Source organism: Ixodes scapularis, unplaced genomic scaffold (genome assembly GCF_016920785.2).
Source record: "Ixodes scapularis isolate PalLabHiFi unplaced genomic scaffold, ASM1692078v2 PGA_scaffold1__304_contigs__length_218370807, whole genome shotgun sequence".
NCBI classification, from domain to species: domain Eukaryota; kingdom Metazoa; phylum Arthropoda; class Arachnida; order Ixodida; family Ixodidae; genus Ixodes; species Ixodes scapularis.
Window position 1 is genome coordinate 147,166,209 of NW_024609846.1, and position 20,752 is coordinate 147,186,960.

At 43.9% G+C, this 20,752-nt stretch overlaps 1 protein-coding gene across 2 annotated transcripts in view; it reads right to left on the bottom strand.

The window, feature by feature from the left end:
- Positions 1-1,212: 1,212 nt before the first annotated feature.
- Positions 1,213-20,752, bottom strand: part of LOC8039829 — a 208,840-nt gene continuing 189,300 nt past the window's right edge. The window contains exons 8-10 of one of the 2 annotated variants that reach the window (XM_029984215.4): positions 17,739-17,881; positions 14,128-14,346; positions 1,213-5,036 (exon numbers count right to left, since the gene is read on the bottom strand). In XM_029984215.4, the coding sequence (XP_029840075.3) occupies positions 4,919-5,036; positions 14,128-14,346; positions 17,739-17,881 (480 nt within the window). In that variant the 3' untranslated portion in view covers positions 1,213-4,918. The remainder of the gene's footprint in view (positions 5,037-14,127; positions 14,347-17,738; positions 17,882-20,752) is intronic. The other variant, XM_029984216.4, reaches the window with a different exon arrangement.

The following is a 20,752-nucleotide window of genomic DNA, read 5'->3' on the forward strand; positions in this document are numbered from 1 at the left end:
CGATCCAGTGAGCGGTTCAAAAGCTGACATTCCCAGGTAGTGTCCCGCCTCAGTAGTCGCCGCAGAATATTTCCCCTTTGACACTTCCGTAAAATATTTTACCACCACCCTCAACTGAGACAGTCTGTGCTGCTATAGCCTTTCCCTTCATCCCAACAATATTTTAATTTCGTTTGTATACGTTCCCTGCGGTCGTTCCACTGACACTTATAGCGCCTCGTTTCTTCTCCTGATAACAGCACAGAATAACCCGCCGGACCACAAAGTACACACACGTAACCCCAATTTTTTTTTTTTTAAATGCGCTGTTATCTATAATAAATGCGTAATCAATATCATGTTCCCTTGTGTGGTCACTGCTTTGTGTTTTTTCCTGTAGCCCCTCTTATGTAATGCCCCTGATGGGGCCCTTAAAGGTAAAATAATTGTATGATTAAATGGCTTCGCAAATTACCGAAGTCAGGTTGTATGCCATAGTTATACGATTGACCAAATAACTTACTTAAACAGTCACCGAGACAAGTGGTTTCTGGTGAGTATCAGGACCTTACTATAGTGCCAGGACGTCCTGCAACTGAAAATTATGATTTAAAACTATGCGAGTATCATATACATTTTAGAAATACAAACGTCAGATTGCAATTGTGTGTGTTTATTCTAATTCGTTATGCATTCAAATATTTTTGCAACAAAATACATATTCTCACCCAACTAAGCCTCAAGTTAGCTGAAAAATACTAAATTATTAATTTTCTATTTGTGCATTACCTTTTCGAAACTGTACAGTTGACGCATATATTTTATCCAATCATTTACCTTTTTATCTTCTGCTTAACTGCGCCCCGCATATAGACGCCGTTTGCTGCACTCGTGTCAGTTCTATCTAAAATCAAGCTGTCGATGTATAGAGTTTCTTCGAGATGCATGGAACCATTCAGTTTTCTGAAGTTCACTTCAGGCATCAAGAAGGAAGAGGAAATTGGCACTCTGGTGACATTCTGACAATCTCATTTTTGTTGTTTAAATCGACCGTCATCTGGCCAGGATGCCTGTGTAATATTGGGCTCATGTTCCCTAAAGGTTGCTAGGATTTGACATATCTTCGGTACTGAGGAAAAAATAAACACTTCCCAGTCATTTCGGGCATTTATAAACCCTTTCAGGCAATATATGCAGTTACCATGTCAGGAGGAAGAATACAACAAGATTCACTTATAACCTCAATATATTATATTTATTTACTATATCTGTCAATGACACATCAACAAACGAACTTACAACAATGTTTGGCACTCAAAAGATATCTTGCATGCGAGACAAATCTCTGCAACGGTTGCAAATGGCAGGTTAGTGGTTCTCTGATTCTTCTGTGGACACGAAAGAAGTAAACATCCTACAGATTGCACCTGTTTTCTATTCATAGTTGCTAACGCTGTAGATGGAATGTCATGAATAGATTGGCTGAACTCAATTCTATTCCCCCACTGTTTGAGGTCGGGCCGTGATGTTTTTAAACTCAAAATGCACGCTAACTTTACTATAACTTATCCGCCAGTAAATTCCGGGCAACAGACTGTTTTTTCAGATTGTACGCCCACTAGCGTCTGGGTTTCTTGGTAGGCTGTAACTGCTTGTGTGCACAAGTACCCAAATAGATCCTAGTTCGATACTTTCAAACAAAAGCGGTATGACAGGATCTCATACCAGAGAAACTCATAGAAGGAAAGGCACGGTGCTATGAATATTAGAAGTCGGAACCACGTGCACTGCCATCATTCGCTTGTTACCTGCGTTTTGAAAAGTCACGAGCTGCAATAACATACAATGTATTGCATCTCACGACGATGTAACAACGTACTCTTGCCACCAGCTCAAGAACAACATAGTATGGCGTATACATGCCCGTTTGTTAGCCTTCCGACTAAAGTTTGGTCTTTCAGTGCTGGCCACATTCTGGATTCTTAATGTATGTGTGTGGAAATGTGTTTTTCTAACCGCCACTTTTACAAACAAGCAGATATTGTGGCGGAACATCACTCAATGTAAGACCATGCGACCTTGACAAATGCGTCGTGTTAAACAATTAAATATGAGTGTAACCTAGAGATGTGACTTCAGCCATAACATTTTACACGCTTCAAAATGCCAACGGGACTACGGGACCTTGGATAGATGCAAGCATTTTTATTTTAACAGATACGTTCATCAATGTTGGTGATGAATTGTGCCTCATTTTAAAAAAAAATTACAACTGTATATTCCTAATTTCACTTGAGGTAATAATGGCACGCGATAGGCATTAGACATTAGAGCATCATGTATAATGTTTATAAGGAACCATTTCTAAAGCGTAGCCCAAAATTTTTTGTTCACTCATATCGTAAAAGTAGAAACAAAATTCATGAGGGTACTAAAAAATTCCGAGTTATCTGTGGCTGACAAGTTTATATTTAAATTTTGAAGACAACTCAACACCTCGAGCACAACACTGTTTGAAGCTGGGTTGCAAATATCGCAAGTCCTTCGTACAACCAACAAGACATCTTCTTTTTACCTGGAGTCAGGCTTGCTGGTGCTGCAGTATTAGTGACACTTTGTTTGCGATTGAGGTGCGTGGGAAGTGTGTTATGAGGATCGGAGAAAATGCGAGGCATATCACAGTTCTTTGATTTTTCTTTTGGAATGTCGTTTTCGAGCATTCGAACACTTTGGAGGGGAGGCTACACGACAACAAAAAACGTTTTGTGTGTGTGTGTGAGTGTGTGTACTATGACCTCTCGCAGGAAAAGAACAAGGAGCAAGACACTTCAACTTCAAGCGCGATGTGTGGACGTGCAAGCATGAAATTCACGGCTGGTGGAAAGTGGTCACGTGAGATACAACGGTGCAAGGAGATGCACTAACATTTCACAACGGATTCAACATTATTCCTTGAAACACATCTATGGTGCTATGCAATAATGAGCACAGAATATATCAAAGCAGCAAAACTTATAGATTGCACTTTCTAAATTCGCATGCATACTATTTATAATGCAAGTATTTTTGTATAGAGAAGAACAGGACTAAAATGTGTCGATATTTGTTCTCGTGGGCCGCCATAGACTTTCCCCCATATAACCATTATCATATATATTGTTTTCACATAAGACGAGGCACAACTTCACTATTTCCGTAATATACCTAAATAGTAAGCAACCTGTAAGATTGTTTTTACAGACTAATCAAAATAATTGGCAGTTTTTTTTTCAATATTTACAAACAGGTTGCCATGTGTTACAAAATTATAGAAAATATTCCCGCAACATCTTACATTATTAAGCTTAGTTCGTCAAAGGTTGACTCAACGATTTTCCAGAATTTTCATCCGGTTTTAATGTTAACATATAACCCAAGGTCTTCGGCAGTTCACCTCTATTAGCAAAAAGCACGTGAGTGCTTATTCACTCAAATTCGTAGCCGTGTTGTTCCTAGACATATAAAATGTTTTGAATTCTTAGTACACCAATCATTCTTATTATCACAAATAAATAATATAAACTTTCACAGACGTCTATGTATACTATTTAGTAATGCTGCGCGCGTCGCTATTAATATTGGACTCAGCATTCCGATATCAGGGGCGGAGACTTAAGGATCGTATAGATAACGCCCATAAGAATATGCTAGTCGAAACACGACAATGTAGACCAAGTTAAAAACTAATGGACGTCTGAACGACGCCAATACTAAACCCTACCGCCCAAGAAGAGGACAAGGTCGACAATTATGACTCCAGCTGTCGATATGCAAATGGAAACATTGGTTCACAATTTGCTGTCCACCATTGCTGGTTACCCTTTTTAATATACAATAGTCTAAAATCGGCACTTTTGTTTTATTTTTAAGTTATTTTAGGCCACACTGCTTGTAAAATATGATAGTCAGGTAGGTGCAAACTGCTCAAGCGTTAGCTGTTTGACATAGTCAATACTTCCACTGCTTAATGTTATAAAATCAAATCATTAACCATTAATAGAGTCATCAATATTCAGTCACATTGTCCCTTTCTCAGGCCGGGGTATGTAAGATAAATAAAGCAGTAGCATTAACAGCCGTGAGAGGGCATTATAAACGCACTAAGAAAGTCGCGCAGCAATATGCAACGCTCTTTGTTTCAGAGCTTTTCCTTGACAACACACACAGGCAGACACATGTACTTTGGCAAAGTTTCTCAGAGATGTGTGTGCTGACCGTGGTTTCTTCGGCGACATCTGTTGCGAACTGAAACATTACTTGGCGACAGACTCGTGTACACACGAAGAACCTTAAATGCGAGTCAGCATATAAAAAAAACACTAAGCGTTCGGACGAATTTAACGCATGCCACACTTGGACCACTCTACCACACTCTCAGAATGGTCTCTGGTTTGCCTGCTTTCCAGGACAGCAAACGTCCTTACAACGAGTATTAGTATTTACAATCTTCTTTTTTTGGTACGAGTGCTTGCACCACACAAATTTAATAAGAACACTATAAATGAAATGACTGAAGTTTGATTGCCCGATATAAAAGGATGAGTGCGTCGGCTCAGCGTTGACACGAATGCCCTAAATTGTTTGTCATATTGCGTTTTTTGTACAATATGACACGCATCACACGTCTGGGTAACACGCACAAAAATAGCAATGATCCGAGATGCTGTCTTTCCATCTGACAGCCCTAGACGTTCATCTAGTGTCAGTCTTACGCAAGAACGTTCTGTGTGCGCAGTGTCCCCTCTCTGCCTTGTGCGACCTTACGTCAACCACATCGGTTGAGAACAGAGCATGCCGCAAACGCAGCAGTGTCTGAAGCTGCCTTGTACTGCTCTTTGGAGGCACCCGACTCTACGACGAGGCGTGTCGGTGGACGCAATAGTCCGTATGAGACGTTGGCTCAGGAGAAAAGGGATCCCCTGTACTTTTCGTTGCAGCTGTGTTGCCGGTAGCAGTTGCCGTATAGAGACTTCCTGGTGATGCTGGCCATGATACAGGCCATGGTGAATTCCAGCCACCTACGAGATAAACTTAAGATATGACGCTTGTCTGTGCATAAAACTTTTCGAGTAATTATGACATTCTGTTAAGTGAGTTTCAAATTCATCAGCCGCAGTTTTTGTTTACGCTTTGCATTTCGTTTTAATAGCTTGGTTAAACTAAGCATTTCTTCAAACATCTTGCTTTTAGATTATATTTCTAATTATTTTTGAAGTTTACATCTTGAAGATTATATCTTGCCCTTTAACAAAGTGCGCGTCCTCAAGTAGCGGCTTCGAAGCTACCATAGTTTTTGGCATGCCCTTTGAACACGCATTGGAGACGAGCGGTACGTCATTGCTCGGAAGAAACTTGAATTTACGCAGGAAGCGATGCTGTAAATATCGCGGCCGCCAGTGATTTTCTTATTTTAAATAACGTACATCGTATACACTTCGGCGGATTTTATACAAACCTGTTCGGAAGCTGGTATTAACGTCACAGAAAATACCACAAGTCAGAAAACATAAAATTTGGGGATTTTACGTGCCAAACCAACGACGGGCAGCTGGCACGCCCTAGCGGAGGACTGAGGATTACTTTCTACCACCTGGGAATCTTTTGACGTGCAACCGAAATCTCTATTACACGGCGCCTTCTCCGAAATACCACAAGTCAGATATCAATAAACACCAGAAACGGTGTGTGCCGTAAATAGTGCTCCAAAGCTGAATCATTGTATCTGCTTGTTTTTGTTTACATTATAAAGGCCGAACTCCATGGAGCGAATTATGCGACGAATGACTGACGAACTACGCCCGACGGCACGCTCGCTTTGCGCGCGACGTAGCAGCCACTCTGCTGATTCCACGCGCAGAGCGAAAGCCGCCGGGCATATTCGTCGATTTTTCGCAGCGTATTCGTCCCATGGAGTTCAGCCTTAAGTCAACTTACAAGCTACTGATACTGCAGTTCTGTTCTCATAGACTGCTTGATAGGGGTGTTAGTGATTACACAAGAATAACAAGAGCCTGCCTAATCCTGGAGAACGCACTGTAAAAGTTGATAAATGGTTACAAAACAATCACCACTTTAGCGTTTACCAGTGTGAAGAAGTCGTAAGAGTAAATACTAGATTATGAAATATAATCACAAATAAATTGCGAGAAAAAGGTCGACATTAGAAAAAAAGAGGAGTTAGGCGTGTACTCCTTCCCCCATATGTGCAAATAAAACAGTATTCATTGGTATTGTTTGACTGATTGATTGATTGACAGATTTATTGCATCGGATTTTAAGTGTACTAAACTATACCGACTTTTTCACATCGCGTAGAGCGTTTAACCGCAACCAGATATTATGAGACTGGTTAAATTCATTTTGAGACGTATTTATTTAATTAACTCCGTCGCTTTAAGACGACAGCTTTCTCTACACACTCAGAAAAAAAAGGTATGCCTTTACACCCCTTGTCCCACATGAGACATCTCAAAACTTCAGTTATGCGTACGGAGCGCAGACGTCGAACCGATGGTAGCAACTTTCACGAGCGGATTCATGGCCGAGCGGAACGACTTACTACAGAAGAGTGGTTGTTTGGGCGAGTTGGTTTGTCAACTTATGCAATCTTGTGCGCAACAAAGACGAGCACAAAAGCAGAGAAGAGGACACAACGAGGCGCAACTTTCAACTGAATTTTATTGAAAACGTGTTCCCGTATATATAGTCTCAACCATCGTTACAATGACAACAAAAAACAGAAAAGTAAAGGAAAAACACCCTGACGGAGCATAACTGGGAAACAACACTATCTCGTTCTCAGGAAAAACAATTCCTTCTCCGATAATGCGTCGAACCGATGTAGGTACGTAGATAATTTTTTAATTTCCATCGTATCTGATACAAACGCTTTTGAAGCAGAGGCTGTCAAAACCCTGACCACTTTTAAGGAATGTTCTGGCCACTCGAGGTCACGCATGAGATACCTGTGGACAACACTATTCGCTTCCTTGACATCAGATTTTTATTTCTCAACGACCACATCTGTTGGTGCTATGAGCCACGTGCGAATAAGCCGTTACTTCCCTTTCATTCAGCCCACTCCAAGCTAGTCAAAAGGAGTATTGTTAACCTGTGTTTCACCAGTGCACTAAAAAAAGTCCTGTGAGCATTTGATCCCCAAGGGTTTTAATCAGCAAGTTTTGCGCTTGCTCGCAGCTGGGTATCCTAAACACATTCTTGTTGCGGTCGCGGAAGGCCTTCTAAGAAAGCGCTTTCTCGTGGAAAACAATGGGAGCCAGCCGGTAAGACAAAAAGAAAAAGTTGTTGTGATTCCGTATATACACCGAGTGTCGCACAATTTAAAGAAAGTAGCAATGCGATCAAATGTAAAGGTAGTGTTTTCTGCGCCCAATAAGCTCATGGACCTGTGCAAACTATCAAAGCCTGACGTGCGTGCCAAACACGGATGGGAAAAGAAGCACAGAACGAAATTTGTCGACTGTACAGATGGCGTGGTTTATCGCATTCCGTTGTCCTGTGGCAGGCACTACATCGGGCAGACGGGGCGCTGCCTAAATGATCGGCTTCGCTAGCACAATAACAACGTGCAAAAAAAGAACGGTGGCTTTCTTGACTTGCATTGCAGGACATGGGGTTGTACCCCACTGTTGGATGAATGCGTAAAAATTGGGAAATGCAAGTCTGCGGTAACACGCGAAATCATAGAAGCAGAGCGCATTGATTATTTAGGAGACACGTGTGTTGCTATGCCGTCGATTGCATTATCGGAGAAGGAATTGTTTTTCCTGAAAACGAGATAGTGTTGTTTCCCAGTTATGCTCTGTCATGGTGTTTTTCCTTTACTTTTGTCTTTTTGTTGTCATTGTAACGATGGTTGGGACTATATACACGGGAACACGTTTTCAATAAAATTCAGTTGAAAGTTGTGCCTTGTTGTGTCCTCTTCTCTGCTTTTGTCCTCGTCTTTGTGGCGCACAAGATTGTATAAGACTTACTAAAAGAGCCAAAAATCCGTGTTACTGAATACAAGAAAAAAAAAAACGGGTTTGTCTCGGCTTTACTGCAAAACTTTAGTATTTTTATTTTCTGTATTTTTTTATCCGTGCTTTAGTTGTTTAATAAGTTATATCGTACCGTTATCAAGCCCCCCGTAAACGTTGGGGCCGTCTGTTCGACGTCAGCGCGCTGCACTTCAAGCTGAAGTTATGGAGTGTATTATATGAAACAGAACGGTGTAAGAGTTTATACACCCTTTTAGCAGAGTTTACTTCCTTCCACCTTAGGCCTGACAGCCATCCGACGCCGCAATCCGTCGGGGCCAGTCCTGCAGCCCAATGAGTGCATCGTCACGGCGCTAGTTGTCTTCGTGAGTTGTTTATCACCAGTTAAACCAATCACGAATTGGTTTAGCCGGGAATGACAAACGCACAGGGGCGATGAGCGTAATTACCTTGCACATCTGACGCCGCTTTATTTGCTTCCTCAGATCCAAGAGCGCGGTCGGACTTCAGGTAAAACGGTGTATAGCTACAATTTTGAACAAACCGGAAACGACGAACCAAAAAGGGGACGAACACGTGACGTCTCAACAACACTTAATGTGTTTGTTCCCTTCGTCTGTCGTCTCCTGTTTTTCGTTTTTTTCTTATGGATATGTGTAACATTATTCAGTTCCCCCCCCCCCCCCCCCATTTACTTACTGTTTCTTTAGCTGCAAGTTCGAAAGAATTATTCTGGCGAAGGTCGTGTTCTTAAAGATGCCGTTCAAATTAGTCATTTTAGAGATGCTTAAGTGTAGGGCTAAGCTTCTCTTTTTTTTTACATAAAGCCTTGGAAATACCATTACCGTGTCCATAAGATTTCAGGGAAGTCACACAACGGCATAAATTATTTTGGGGCTATTCTCTATTTTGTCGATTTTACGGTACATGGTATCAATGCTTCTTAGTTAACGTTAGTAATCAGTGTTAGAAAGAGTTCTGCTCACAGGTAATTCTTCCAACAGACCCTCATGTTGAACCTTTATATTTCGTTGTTAAACCGCTGACATTCAAGCATGCCAGTACAATGAACTGCTCAGACTAACATTTCAAAGAGCACTCTTAATGCTACTTGATGACGTTTAGAAAGTCCTTAGATCATCCATCCTCGACAAAGAAAGTTCAACGATCTCAGTTGAATTGCGTCGTTCCGAGGCAGCTCCCAACATCGTAAATGTCTGTAGCAGATGCGCGGCGCATTAGAGGAAATAAATTTGTCTTTGTGCGCACGTTTGCGCCTGTTGAATAATTATTAATTTGCTGGTATTCTATACGTTTGTTTATGTGCAAGTGTTCACACACGGTCATTCGTAATAAATTCAGGCCCGTTCAGGAATTCTTAGCATAAATATACAATAAAAACATTATAGTGTAATGAGCACCTGATCACAGTATAACGAGAACTTGGCATAATTTTGACACGAAAAAGTCTTTACGCTTCACTGCACAGCTCATGCCAATCCCCATTAATTTCGTCTTGCCCACTTCGGGTACTAGTATCGTATACGGCCCTCGATTCCGAATATCCATAGCTGGTTTTCTTTTCTATATGGCCTGCGAAATAAGGCCGCTTCTTGCGCGTCTATTCTACATGTTTACCCGCCAATTATGCCGACGTGTATTTGTCTCCTCCAGCGATATACCGAGACTGCGTCGATATCGCCCGTTCCCAGAGCGTACTTTATGTAGCTCCTTGATTAGTGTGTCGCTCATTGCGCTCCGATGTGACAAAAACGCACTTAGGAACACTTATTCGCGGTATGGTAACAACACTATAAGAAATCCAGTACGTCTACTTATCTAGCACTTTGAAGAGCTAATCGCAGAACCTACGAAAGAGAATGATAAGTCTGAAAATATGTTTTGAATGAAACATATTGACAGCCTAGCAGAAAAGATATTGCTATATATAGGGAAGCCGATGTGGGCCACACTCACTTGTAAGCCCACGTGAGTCCCACGTCGGTTTTGCAAGTCGGACCCAAGTGGAGCCCATTTTTACAGCCCACCTGGGCTGCCCCGAGGGACCCACAGGGGGCAAACTTGGGCAGCACATAGGTGCTCCCTCCGTGGGACCCACAATGGTGTTACTTGGGCAGCCCACGAGGGCCCTCATCGCGGGGCCCACGGGAGGCCTAGATGAGCAGCCCTCATGGACCCGTCTCGTGGGGCCGACAAGGAAGCTAGGTGGGCAGTTCACAAAGGCTTCCTTCATGGGAACCCCAGTGGACTCACGTAGGCAGCCCAGTTGAGGCACCGCAGGGAACGTTATCCCGTTCGGGATTTATTCCATCATGCCCCGAACGATGTGGAATCTTAAATCATTTCTTTACTCACCTGAAACTGTGGGATATATTATGAATCCCCTACCGTGTGGGGCATTGCAGTGCATTCAAAATAGACCACTTGTTAAATTCCCCAAGAACCCCGGCCCGCACTCAAGGAACCATGTATACGGTGTTCCTTCAGTTCCCTAGTGATTGGTAATTTCAAGCAATAGATCGATCTGAACAGCTAGTTCGAGTACACGACCACTGTCACCATGCGTTCTAAGATCTGTGGTTTTTCTGCGCGCGCGGCAACCCCGCTGGAGGTCTCCGCGAGCAAAGCACGAGACGACACGAGCTGTCTCGTGCACGGGCGCCCACCTCTTTTAATGTGCAATTATGGCGGCCTTGCGCATGCGTGAACGCTTAGGGAGAGGGGTCTATCAGATGCTTACCCACTTCTTAGTGTAACTTGAAACCACCCTGAGTAAGTGTCGTACAGGGAGTATTCACTGGCGGCCATAGCTGTGTGCGCAAATTCTGAGCGCGTGCTGATGGCGAGAGTCCACAGCTATTTTGCGACGTGCATTCCGCACCATCGAGAGTGCCGGTCTTAGCAGCCTAGTAATGGGAGCTCGCTCTGAGCATGCGCTCTAAACAGCACCCCCAAATATGGCGTCCAGTGAATACTTCCTATAGATTGCAGGGACCTGTCACATCACTTTCAATATTTTTCTTCAATGTCAGCGTTTTTGGTACGGCATGCAATTCACCCTTCAACCTCTCTGGACTGCAGAAATCTCTCACAATATTACCATTTTCGTAGAGCATAAAATAATCTGATATTAACTTAGCAACGCTACAAATGCTATAAGAAGCCCCCCCTGACTCCGAGCGAAAATTGGTTTTGGTTGTGAATTCTCGGCTTTCTAAAGAATTCCTGCTAAAACAACAACCACGAGAATGATAATGTTGTAAGATATTTCTCCGGCTCAGCCAGGCTGAAGTTTGGATTGCATGCACAGAGTGAAAAACGCTAACATTGAAGAGAAATTCCTAAAGTGATATGACAGGTCTCTGCAATCTACACCACGCTTATTAAGGATGACTACGCATTACACTCAAACGTGTAAGCATCGAATCTGTCAAAATTACCGATCAGTAAGGAACTGAAGGAACACCGGTCTTATGGTTCCTCAAATGCTGGCCGGGGCACCTGGGGGATTTAGCAAATGGTCTATTGGGCATGCCTCACTTTTCCCATGTGCTAACTAATAAACGTATCAGCATATGGAGTCATGTATGCCCAACTTTTATGGAGTCATGTATGCCCAACTTTTTTGATCGTTCTGTACAAGATAATTGGATGCTTTTTAAAGAAACGTTACTTTGTTTAATTGACCGTCATATACCACTAATACAGTTTCGAGAGAACGAGTCAGCCCCTTGGTACACCCGAGAGCTTAAAACGCTCTGTAACCGGAAAAAGAGATTGTACCGACGTGCCCGACGTCTAGACACAGATCAGGCTTGGTCTTGTTTCTCAGATGCTTTCGCACTGTACAAGTCGACTGTCGCGAAAGCTAAAACACAATTTTATCAGAGCGATCTTGCCGCTATTCTCAAAAGTAACCCTCAGAAATTTTGGAAGATAATAAACCCCCACTATCGTAAACCGGTTTCATTGGTAAATGACAACGGAACTAATCTCTCTGATGATGATGCTGTTGAAAAGTTTTGCGATGCATTCTCCGCTGTGTTTAACAGTAGCGTCATCACATCTTTGCCAGATAATGTAACCATGTCGTTCCCACGAATGCATCCAATTACTTTCACGGAAAACGGCATTAGCAAGTTGATAGATGCACTTAAGATCTCATCGTCACCAGGGGCTGACGACATAAACAGTAAAATACTAAAGATTACTAAACCACTGTCAACTGTTTTTCTAACCTTTCTGTTTCAACAGTCCATAGATACTGGTGCTATTCCTGACGACTGGAGGGAAGGTAAGGTCGTTCCGGTCCACAAAGGCGGCGATGCGCACTCCCCTCTAAATTATCGACCCATATCATTAACTTCTGTTTGTTGTAAACTCATGGAACATGTCATTCGTTCCCAAGTTATACATTTTCTAGAACAAAACAATTTCTTTTTTCCTAATCAACATGGCTTTAGAAAACATCGTTCTTGTGAAACACAGCTTGCCGCTTTCAGCCATGACATTCATATTTCCCTAGAAACCTCTCCTCAGGTTGATGCTATCTTTCTCGATTTTTCCAAAGCTTTTGATCGTGTTTCCCATAAACTCCTACTAACAAAACTGTCCGCACTTTCCCTTGATTCTTCCGTTCTAGCATGGATTGAAAATTTTCTCTCTTACCGAACCCAGCATGTGCACATCAACAACTGCCGTTCCCGAAGCGCTCCTGTAACCTCTGGCATACCGCAAGGATCTGTTCTTGGACCCCTGCTTTTTCTTGTATATATTAATGATCTCCCCCTTTCGCTGTCCTCTACGGTCCGCCTGTTTGCCGATGACTGCGTAATCTACAGGCCCATAGCTAACACAAATGATTCACTTAATCTGCAGACTGATCTTGACCGAATTAATGAATGGTGTTCAAAGTGGCAAATGCTCTTAAATGCTTCCAAATCTAAATCCCTCTCTTTTTTTCGAACCCGTCAACACCTTCAAGCTTTTTACTCTATTGGTAACCTCAATGTTGATGCCGTCTCAACTTACAAATATCTTGGCGTTCACTCACGACCTCTCCTGGAAGACTCATATTAACAACATCATTTCCGATTCAAACCGCACTCTTGGTTTTTTACGCCGCAATCTTCGTCTCGCGTCCTCATCTGTCAAACGCCTCGCATACGTCACATTAGTACGCCCAAAGTTAGAATATGCATCATCAGTCTGGGACCCTCATCTTAAATTCCTTACATCGGACATAGAATCACTTCAGAACCGTGCAGCTCGCTTTATAACGTCTCAGTACTCCAGGTTTGTCAGCGTAACTGAACTTAAACAAAACTTATCTTTGACTCCTTTATGTTCACGCAGGCGTATTGCTAAACTATGTCTTTTTCACAGGTTTTATTACGATGACCAGCTACATAGCTCATTCATCTTGCCACCTCATCGCATATCTCCTCGTGTTGATCACCCTGCAAAAGTTGGCCTTCTCTTTACCCGAAACACAGCATTCTTTAAATCTTTTTTCCCGGCGACATCTGTGGACTGGAACGGCCTGCCTGAAATCATCGTCTCCACCCAAGACATCGGCTCATTCCGCGAATTGTTATCATCACATCTCCTATAACCCCACTCCCTTATGTAATACCCTAACTCCAGGGTTCTTAAGGTATTTAAATAAATAAAATAAATAAATAAATATTCACACTTGCATCAATGTGCATTGTTTGACAGATGAATTAAACGTCTTGAGCAAGACCTTCAAAAATTGGGCATATGAGGTGTACAAAACGAAACAGTGAAATGCACATATTTCTTTGAAAATTCCGGTTGGACAGGCAATCGGGATACAAAGCCGGCTTGAGTTAGCTACAGGGACCGAGTTTTAAAACAGTAACCAACATTCTGAAAAGCGTGTTTGCAATTCGCCCTCAAATTTAATGCTGGCAGTAAAAATATTAACTCCACGTAAAACGGCCTTCTCTACGTACACGCTGATTACTAAGTTCATGCTTGTAATCAGCGTGTACTTGTCAAAGCTGACATTGACTGTAGTGCTCTCGCTCCTGAATGGAGTGAGCCTACCCGCTCTGTATACCTGTGGAGAGTCTGGTAGGCGAACCATGGCAGGACGGCAGCGGCCCTGGGGGCAGCGGCGAACATCCCGTGCGGACCTGCGACGCCGTAGCCCTGAAGGCAGCACAGGACGATGCCCAGTACGGCGGCGAGCAGCGTCTTCCGGAGAAGTCGTTCGACCCTGCTGCGTTTCTTCTGCGGCTGAGGAGCCTGGCCGGCACCGGACTTGGACGACGAAAACCTGAATTGTGGTCAGCCACGTTTGAGGATCGTCGGCCGCATTCTTTGAACAATGATGGGCTGTATCTGTCAGTGACAAGACGAGTTCGGAGGGGAGGTCGCTCAGCTGTCCCGCCTCTAGCGCGAGCTTTCCCTCTTCGATAACACTTGGACGTTTCGTTAACTTGGGGCGTGCCCGTGCAGCTACTGCTCGGTATAAGGCGACGAGCGCGTGGTAGAGGTCGGGCATTTGGTAAAAAAAACCTGCCGTTTCCATCATATCAGTGAATGTAAAATGTAGAGCGCTAGACTTTGTTTCGCCAGAAGTGCGAGTCCAAATCTTCGGAAATCTCAAATATGTCGATCTGAATATGTTTCTTTCATAGATCTTAACTCGCTTGTTTTACATGTAGTGGCGGATTTTTCAGTTTAAACATTTCGACCCTTTGGAGCGTTACGTGAACATGTAATACATTAGTTGACATAACTAGAATATAATATATGTATACTGAGAAACACAGCCCGAACACGAAATCGGCGTTTTGACAGCGAAGCTATACATGAATCTTAAGACTTTTTGTTTTGGTGCCCGTTGACAGAAAGCTATAGCGTCCGCCTTATCACCGCTCGCGCTCGCCTTATCTCTTATGTGGTTTTGACACTTGTTTCAATAAAAACAAAAACTAGTGTCCGAGAAACGCACCGCTCAGCGCGTGCGTTTCTCGGTAACAATTGCGGTTGCATAGGCTGCAGCGGCAAACGGCAGAATACGAAGTGTGGACTGACGTTACTAGCCCTCCAAAGAACGCGAGGCACGTAGCGCTTCTCGCACGCATTTCTCAGTAATGATTACGGTTGCATAAGCCGCCGCGGCAAAGGCAGCGTACGAAGACTTTCATATATAAAAAAAAAACTTCTGGTACAGTGCATTTACTTTTTTTTCAATCATATGGTATAGACCAGGGGTGGCCAGGTTGACCCGGCCCAAGAGCCGCAAACCAAAGCACGAAACTCCCAAGAGCCGCGAAGAACGATGGGGGGGGGGGGGGGGGCAAACTTATGTCCAGAGCAATAAACGAAACTCGAACCACTTCCAGTCTATCCAATTCTAAAGCAGTTAAATTGTACGCAAGGTAGCAGTAGCACAAGACTACCAAACCGCAACCTGTCCTGTCTTTCGATTTAAAACGCGTTCTATTTCTCCCTTGGGGGAAGTGCTCGTGTGACCGGGAGGAAGGCAGGGGAAGGGGGTGGTTTTGGGAGGGAGCCGCGAGCCGCACTTTAACAAGCGAAGAGCCGCATGCAGCTCGCGAGCCGCAGCTTGGCCACCCCTGCTATAGACCCTTTTGCAGTATACTGCCGCTTGTGCCCCAAGCGACTTCCGGTTGCACTGTCTTTGCAAGCCTGTTGACCTTGCCTATGTCACCAGTGCTAGAAAGCATAGATCCTCCACGGAAAACAAAGTTGGAGTTTTAACGAGGGTTTTCGGCTCAACAATATAACATCTTGGAGCAGGCAAGTTGGTTTACAAGGATACTCGAAACATATTAACAGATCTCGCACTCCTTCGTCATTTTGGCGTTCACCTGCAGAATTGGTGGCTAAACGTTTTATTTACATTTCAGGCAGCGGTGCTAAGGTGGCCTTTCTTCATTCTTTTCATGAACCGAAAGTTCTCTGGGACGTCAAAGAATGGAGCACTGCATGGTGCTGTGTGCCATAAAGTTTGTCTATAGTTCCGCGGGCAATCGTTGGAGGTGATACCACAGCTTCCCTCCCCAACCATCTTTACAGCGTAGATTGAAGCCTTATTTATTTATTTTTTTATTGCCTTTGCCGTCGAACACTTTCAGTTTTTATTATAAATAGGCAACGTGAAAACCGCTGCAGCAATTAACAAGGTATGTAGTGAATGTTCCAGGTAAGAAATATACTGCGCTGACCACGCTGCTTTTCTTCAGCGTTGAACCAGTATCAGCACACTCAAACAGGCCACCCTCAGGCTGTATAACTTTTCATGGCGTGCGAGTTTGATTTTACCTTGCAATGCCTCTGTGATTGTCCCACTGAATGAATAGGCGGATTTGGTTTAAGCCATATCTGTGTTTGAGTTACGCCCTTGCTTTATGCAGTTGCGCTTAACCTTCTCCTTTCCTGGATAAAAAGATCATAACTGCTAGTGCTGAATTTTCTACTTCACCTTTAGGGCGCTCATATCGCGCCGGCTTAGGTGGGATGCCAGAAAATCCAGCGTGCCAGAAAATGCGGCGTGCCAGAAAAGCCGGTGGCGTACCCCAGAAAAGCCACGAAAATGCTGATTGGTCGATCGGTTCATGACGTCGCAGGCACATGTCCTCACGCAAGGATTTCAAACAACCCACAAGGCTTGCGTGAAGAGCGACGTCAAGCCTGATAAAAAAGTGATCAAATCATTACATGCAATGCGAATTAAATTAAAGGTTGCCACCTGTCTCAAATGATTTAACTTTATAAAGTAATTAATTTTACTTAAAACTAAATTTTAAGAATGTTACACGGAGGCGGCATTCAAATCCACGGCCCCTCGAATGCGAGCCAGATACCCTAAAGACTAAGCCACGCTGGGGCGCTTGCACGGCTTGAGAACGAACGGGGTTTATATGGGTAGCTACGATTTTCACTCTTATTCACGGGTGTTTTTTGACAGCGAGTGCTGCGGTCGACGATTGCATGAGTCGCAGCCGAACTATTAATGCAGCACTTGTCTCCAGACTTGGCCCTCACGTTTCCCTTTTGTATGTTACGCAGAAAGTTCATCGCTCTACGTCCCTGACACTAAAAATCTGGAGCGCCCACTTTCCCGCGAGCGCTCTGCGGTATGTTTAGACTTTAAGAAACAGAACACGCCGAGCCAGTGAGCATGACGTTTCAGCATGCCGAGTGCTACAGCGGAGACTTTTTTTTTTTCTTTTTAGGTGTAAATATTTTATCAGCTTTGATCAATCGCCGATACCCCAGGGCAGATGGCAGTGATTGGCTCTGCCAAGTGCTTTGCGTTGAAAGTAGGCGCTGCAAAATGCTTAGGGTGTTACTATCTAGAATGTGTTTTGTTGACAGAAGAATGATTCGTACGGGCTATTTCGGAACTAGTGTAACATCCTTTTAGAGATTTATAAACGCTGCTCGCTTTCTGTCAGGCATAAAGAATATAAAATGCGACCAATCATTGTGAAGTTTACTATGGACACTGACAGCTTTAGAGACGTGGGACGTGGCTAGTCCCGGGCAAGCCCCAGGCATCCGCAGTCAATTAGATTACAGTATCAGCTGATAAGAACAGCGAAGAGAGAACCACAAGGCACGAAGCGTGCCAATCCAAAGTCACTCCTTGCGCTTTGAAAGACGTCAGTGAATATATTATAAAGCGCCGCTTACAGCAAGGAGCTGGCGATTCCTTGAGTGGGGGGGTTCCAGGAGCGGGTGGGTCTGTGGCTCCTCGGCAGAGTGGACCGACGCTGGTCAAGCCGGACGGGAACCTCTGCGATGCCGTACTCTGCCTCCAGCTTCACGGGAGACTGCTGACGAACGGAAAGAGGCAGCAGCGGTCGTCATTGTTCATTTATTCGCTCCCAGGACTCCGAAACTTTGGCGTTTCTGCACACCCCTGGGGAAGGCAATCAGCAGCGATCCACAGAGGGAGCTCGGCGAATGATCAGGCTGAAAGTACGTATAGACCCGGGGGAAAGGCGAGAGAGTTGCCTAAACAAGCAGAGCCAAGGCCGCAAAAATTTGCTCGGGCTTCGCGCATCTCCCGGCAGGAGCACTGCAGTCTTGGGAACCTTCATAGCAAGGCCACGTGCGCCGCCCGAGACGTATGGGTCTTGTAAACCTGTGCGCGAATAGGGACGATTCCCCGAGTGGCACTCCTCGGCTTCCTACTACCCCAGAGGTGTTACACCATCTCACGGCATTTGTCTGAAGTGCGAGCGGTGAGGGAGGCGGCACCGTTCAGACACCTCTCTCTTCTTTGATTTTGGTTGAGACCTAAGAAGCGGTTTGCACTGTGACGCTGGCCATGAGGCTCCATTACTATCAGTGTCAGATCCAATATTGTTTTTTTGTTTTTCAGTCGAGACATTTTTTAGACTCGCCATTCAACGAGCCTTTTCCACAGATCGCAGTGACTGGCTCTCATAATCGCTTAGTTGGAAAGTCGACGCTTCAGGTGCTTTAGACTTTTGTGCGGCAGGGTTCCCTTTAAAGACTCAACCTGTTCACGCTGCACAGCCCTCAAGTCAACCTTATAATGCTCACTTAAGACAGTCATCAGGTGGCAGTTTCCAGTGCATTATATATGAGATATTTTTTACTTCCCGTAGTCCGCAGAAATCTTGATTGTGTTCTAAGCTTTTTTTCTTACTACAAGAATAAAATAAAATATATTTTTGTTTCTAATATGTTCTGGAGAATCATTAAAATTTGCTTTCTGAGTAAACGTTATTTTGACGCATGAATTCATTCTTTATTATTTCTTTAATAGGAAGCAGTTGTCTTCCGGTTCGTTACGTTATTTTGACGCATGAATTCATTATTTATTATTTCTTTAATAGGAAGCAGCTGTCTTCCGGTTCGTTACGTTATTTTTACGCATGAATTCATTCTTTATCATTTCTTTAATAGGAAGCAGTTGTCTTCCGGTTCCTTACTTAAAGAAATAAACAAGTGGCAGGGACCCTTATCTTCACAGCTCTATCAGGCGCTGACCGGCATATTGAAGGATCGATCGTTCAAATTTTTTAGACGATATTGAGGAGTTTTTTAGGGAGTAAAAAACACGTTCAGTATTTGACACAATGTGACATGACGTCGCGATGTGAAGAAATGGTTTCACCTGATGCCATCGCGTCATATGGCTTGACGTAATGGGCGTCAGGTCACGAATGAACTTCACCTCACGCAAAAAGCTCACGTGACGTCATGTGGCGCGAACTGTGTTGCTGAACTAAAATTAATTTTCATGTGAATTTCCAGTCTAGCATAGATAAGCTGCCACACAGGTGGTGCAAGAACATTCGGCTCCAGGGTGAGTACATAAAAATGTGGGACATCTACCAACTTCTAAGTGGCCGATATTCGCAGCAAACAAACAAAGTGCAAATAAATATGGCACACCCTTGGCATTTAGAATTAACAGGATCGAGGATGGAACTCTGGATTCCTGAGCTCTGCAGCTCTATTGATCTTGCTTCACGCGCTCTGATCCGCGGTGAGCAAGCTTACTCGGCCTCTCCGCAGTAGAAAGCCAATAGCTTGGGTCACACCGTTTTGTTAATAAGCCCACAACGCGAAAAAAAAAGTACCAGAACTATGGGAGTTTGAGGAGAGCGCTGTGAGTTTCGGAGCACTTTTGGTGTGATTATGAGCTTGCATCGAGCTACGTGATTTTGCTGGACCCAGCCATCCAGATATCACAAGCCCGTTCTTCACGCATCTCCCACAATGAAGCCGCAAAAAAAAAAGAAGGCATGAATATCAATTCACTACACCCGACCAAGTGAGTGGTCGCATGCAAAGATCTGGGGCTCTAAACTCGTCAAACACAAAGTTAGGACTGTCACGATGATGACTTTGCGCTGTTGTCGCCGGCGTCCAAACGGCGCACTCCGCGAACTTTTGGCACCAACTTTGTGTTTGACGAGTTTAGGGCCCGAGGTGTAGGTTCGTTTCATAAGTTCGGTCAATGTCTATAAGATGGCGCCACTATTCTTGCCATAATAATACGGCTGGCGACTGTGGCTCTTCAAAACTAGTTGAGGCATAATTTCAACAAAACGCAATACGTGGTTCCCACTAAATTAATGTTTCAAGCAAGCACTTTGTCAGTTACCACAAAACTGGAAAAAGAAATACGAGTTTCGAGCGGTGATCAAACATTTTTACTTCAAAAAGTGGAAGGCCGCGCAGATCAGAGCCGAACTGAATGAAGTTATTGGTGGCTCTGAACCAAGATTGAAGACCGATTTATATCTGAATCAATGACTTTCAACGTGGCCGAACATTCCCTGAAGGTGAATCGAGCTCTGGACCCCGAGTTGAGATTACCACGACGGAAATCAATCAACAAATTCACGGTAGTTTCATGGAAGACCGTCAATTTAAAGTGCGCGATATTGCTGAGACTAGGCATCTCAACTGAGCTAGTGTGGAATATCCTTCACAAAATATTGCACATGAAAAATTTGTGTGCGAGATGGGTGCCGAAACTGCACCATGTAGACCAAAAACGTGCCCATGGGGGCACTTCAGTGCAGTATTTGGTGATGTTGAATCGCAATGAGAAAGAGATTTTCTGCGTTGATTCGTGATCGTGGACAAAGTTTGGATCCACCACTCCACACCTGAGTCGAAGTAGCGGTGAAAACAGTGGACAACGACTGGTGAAAGTGAAT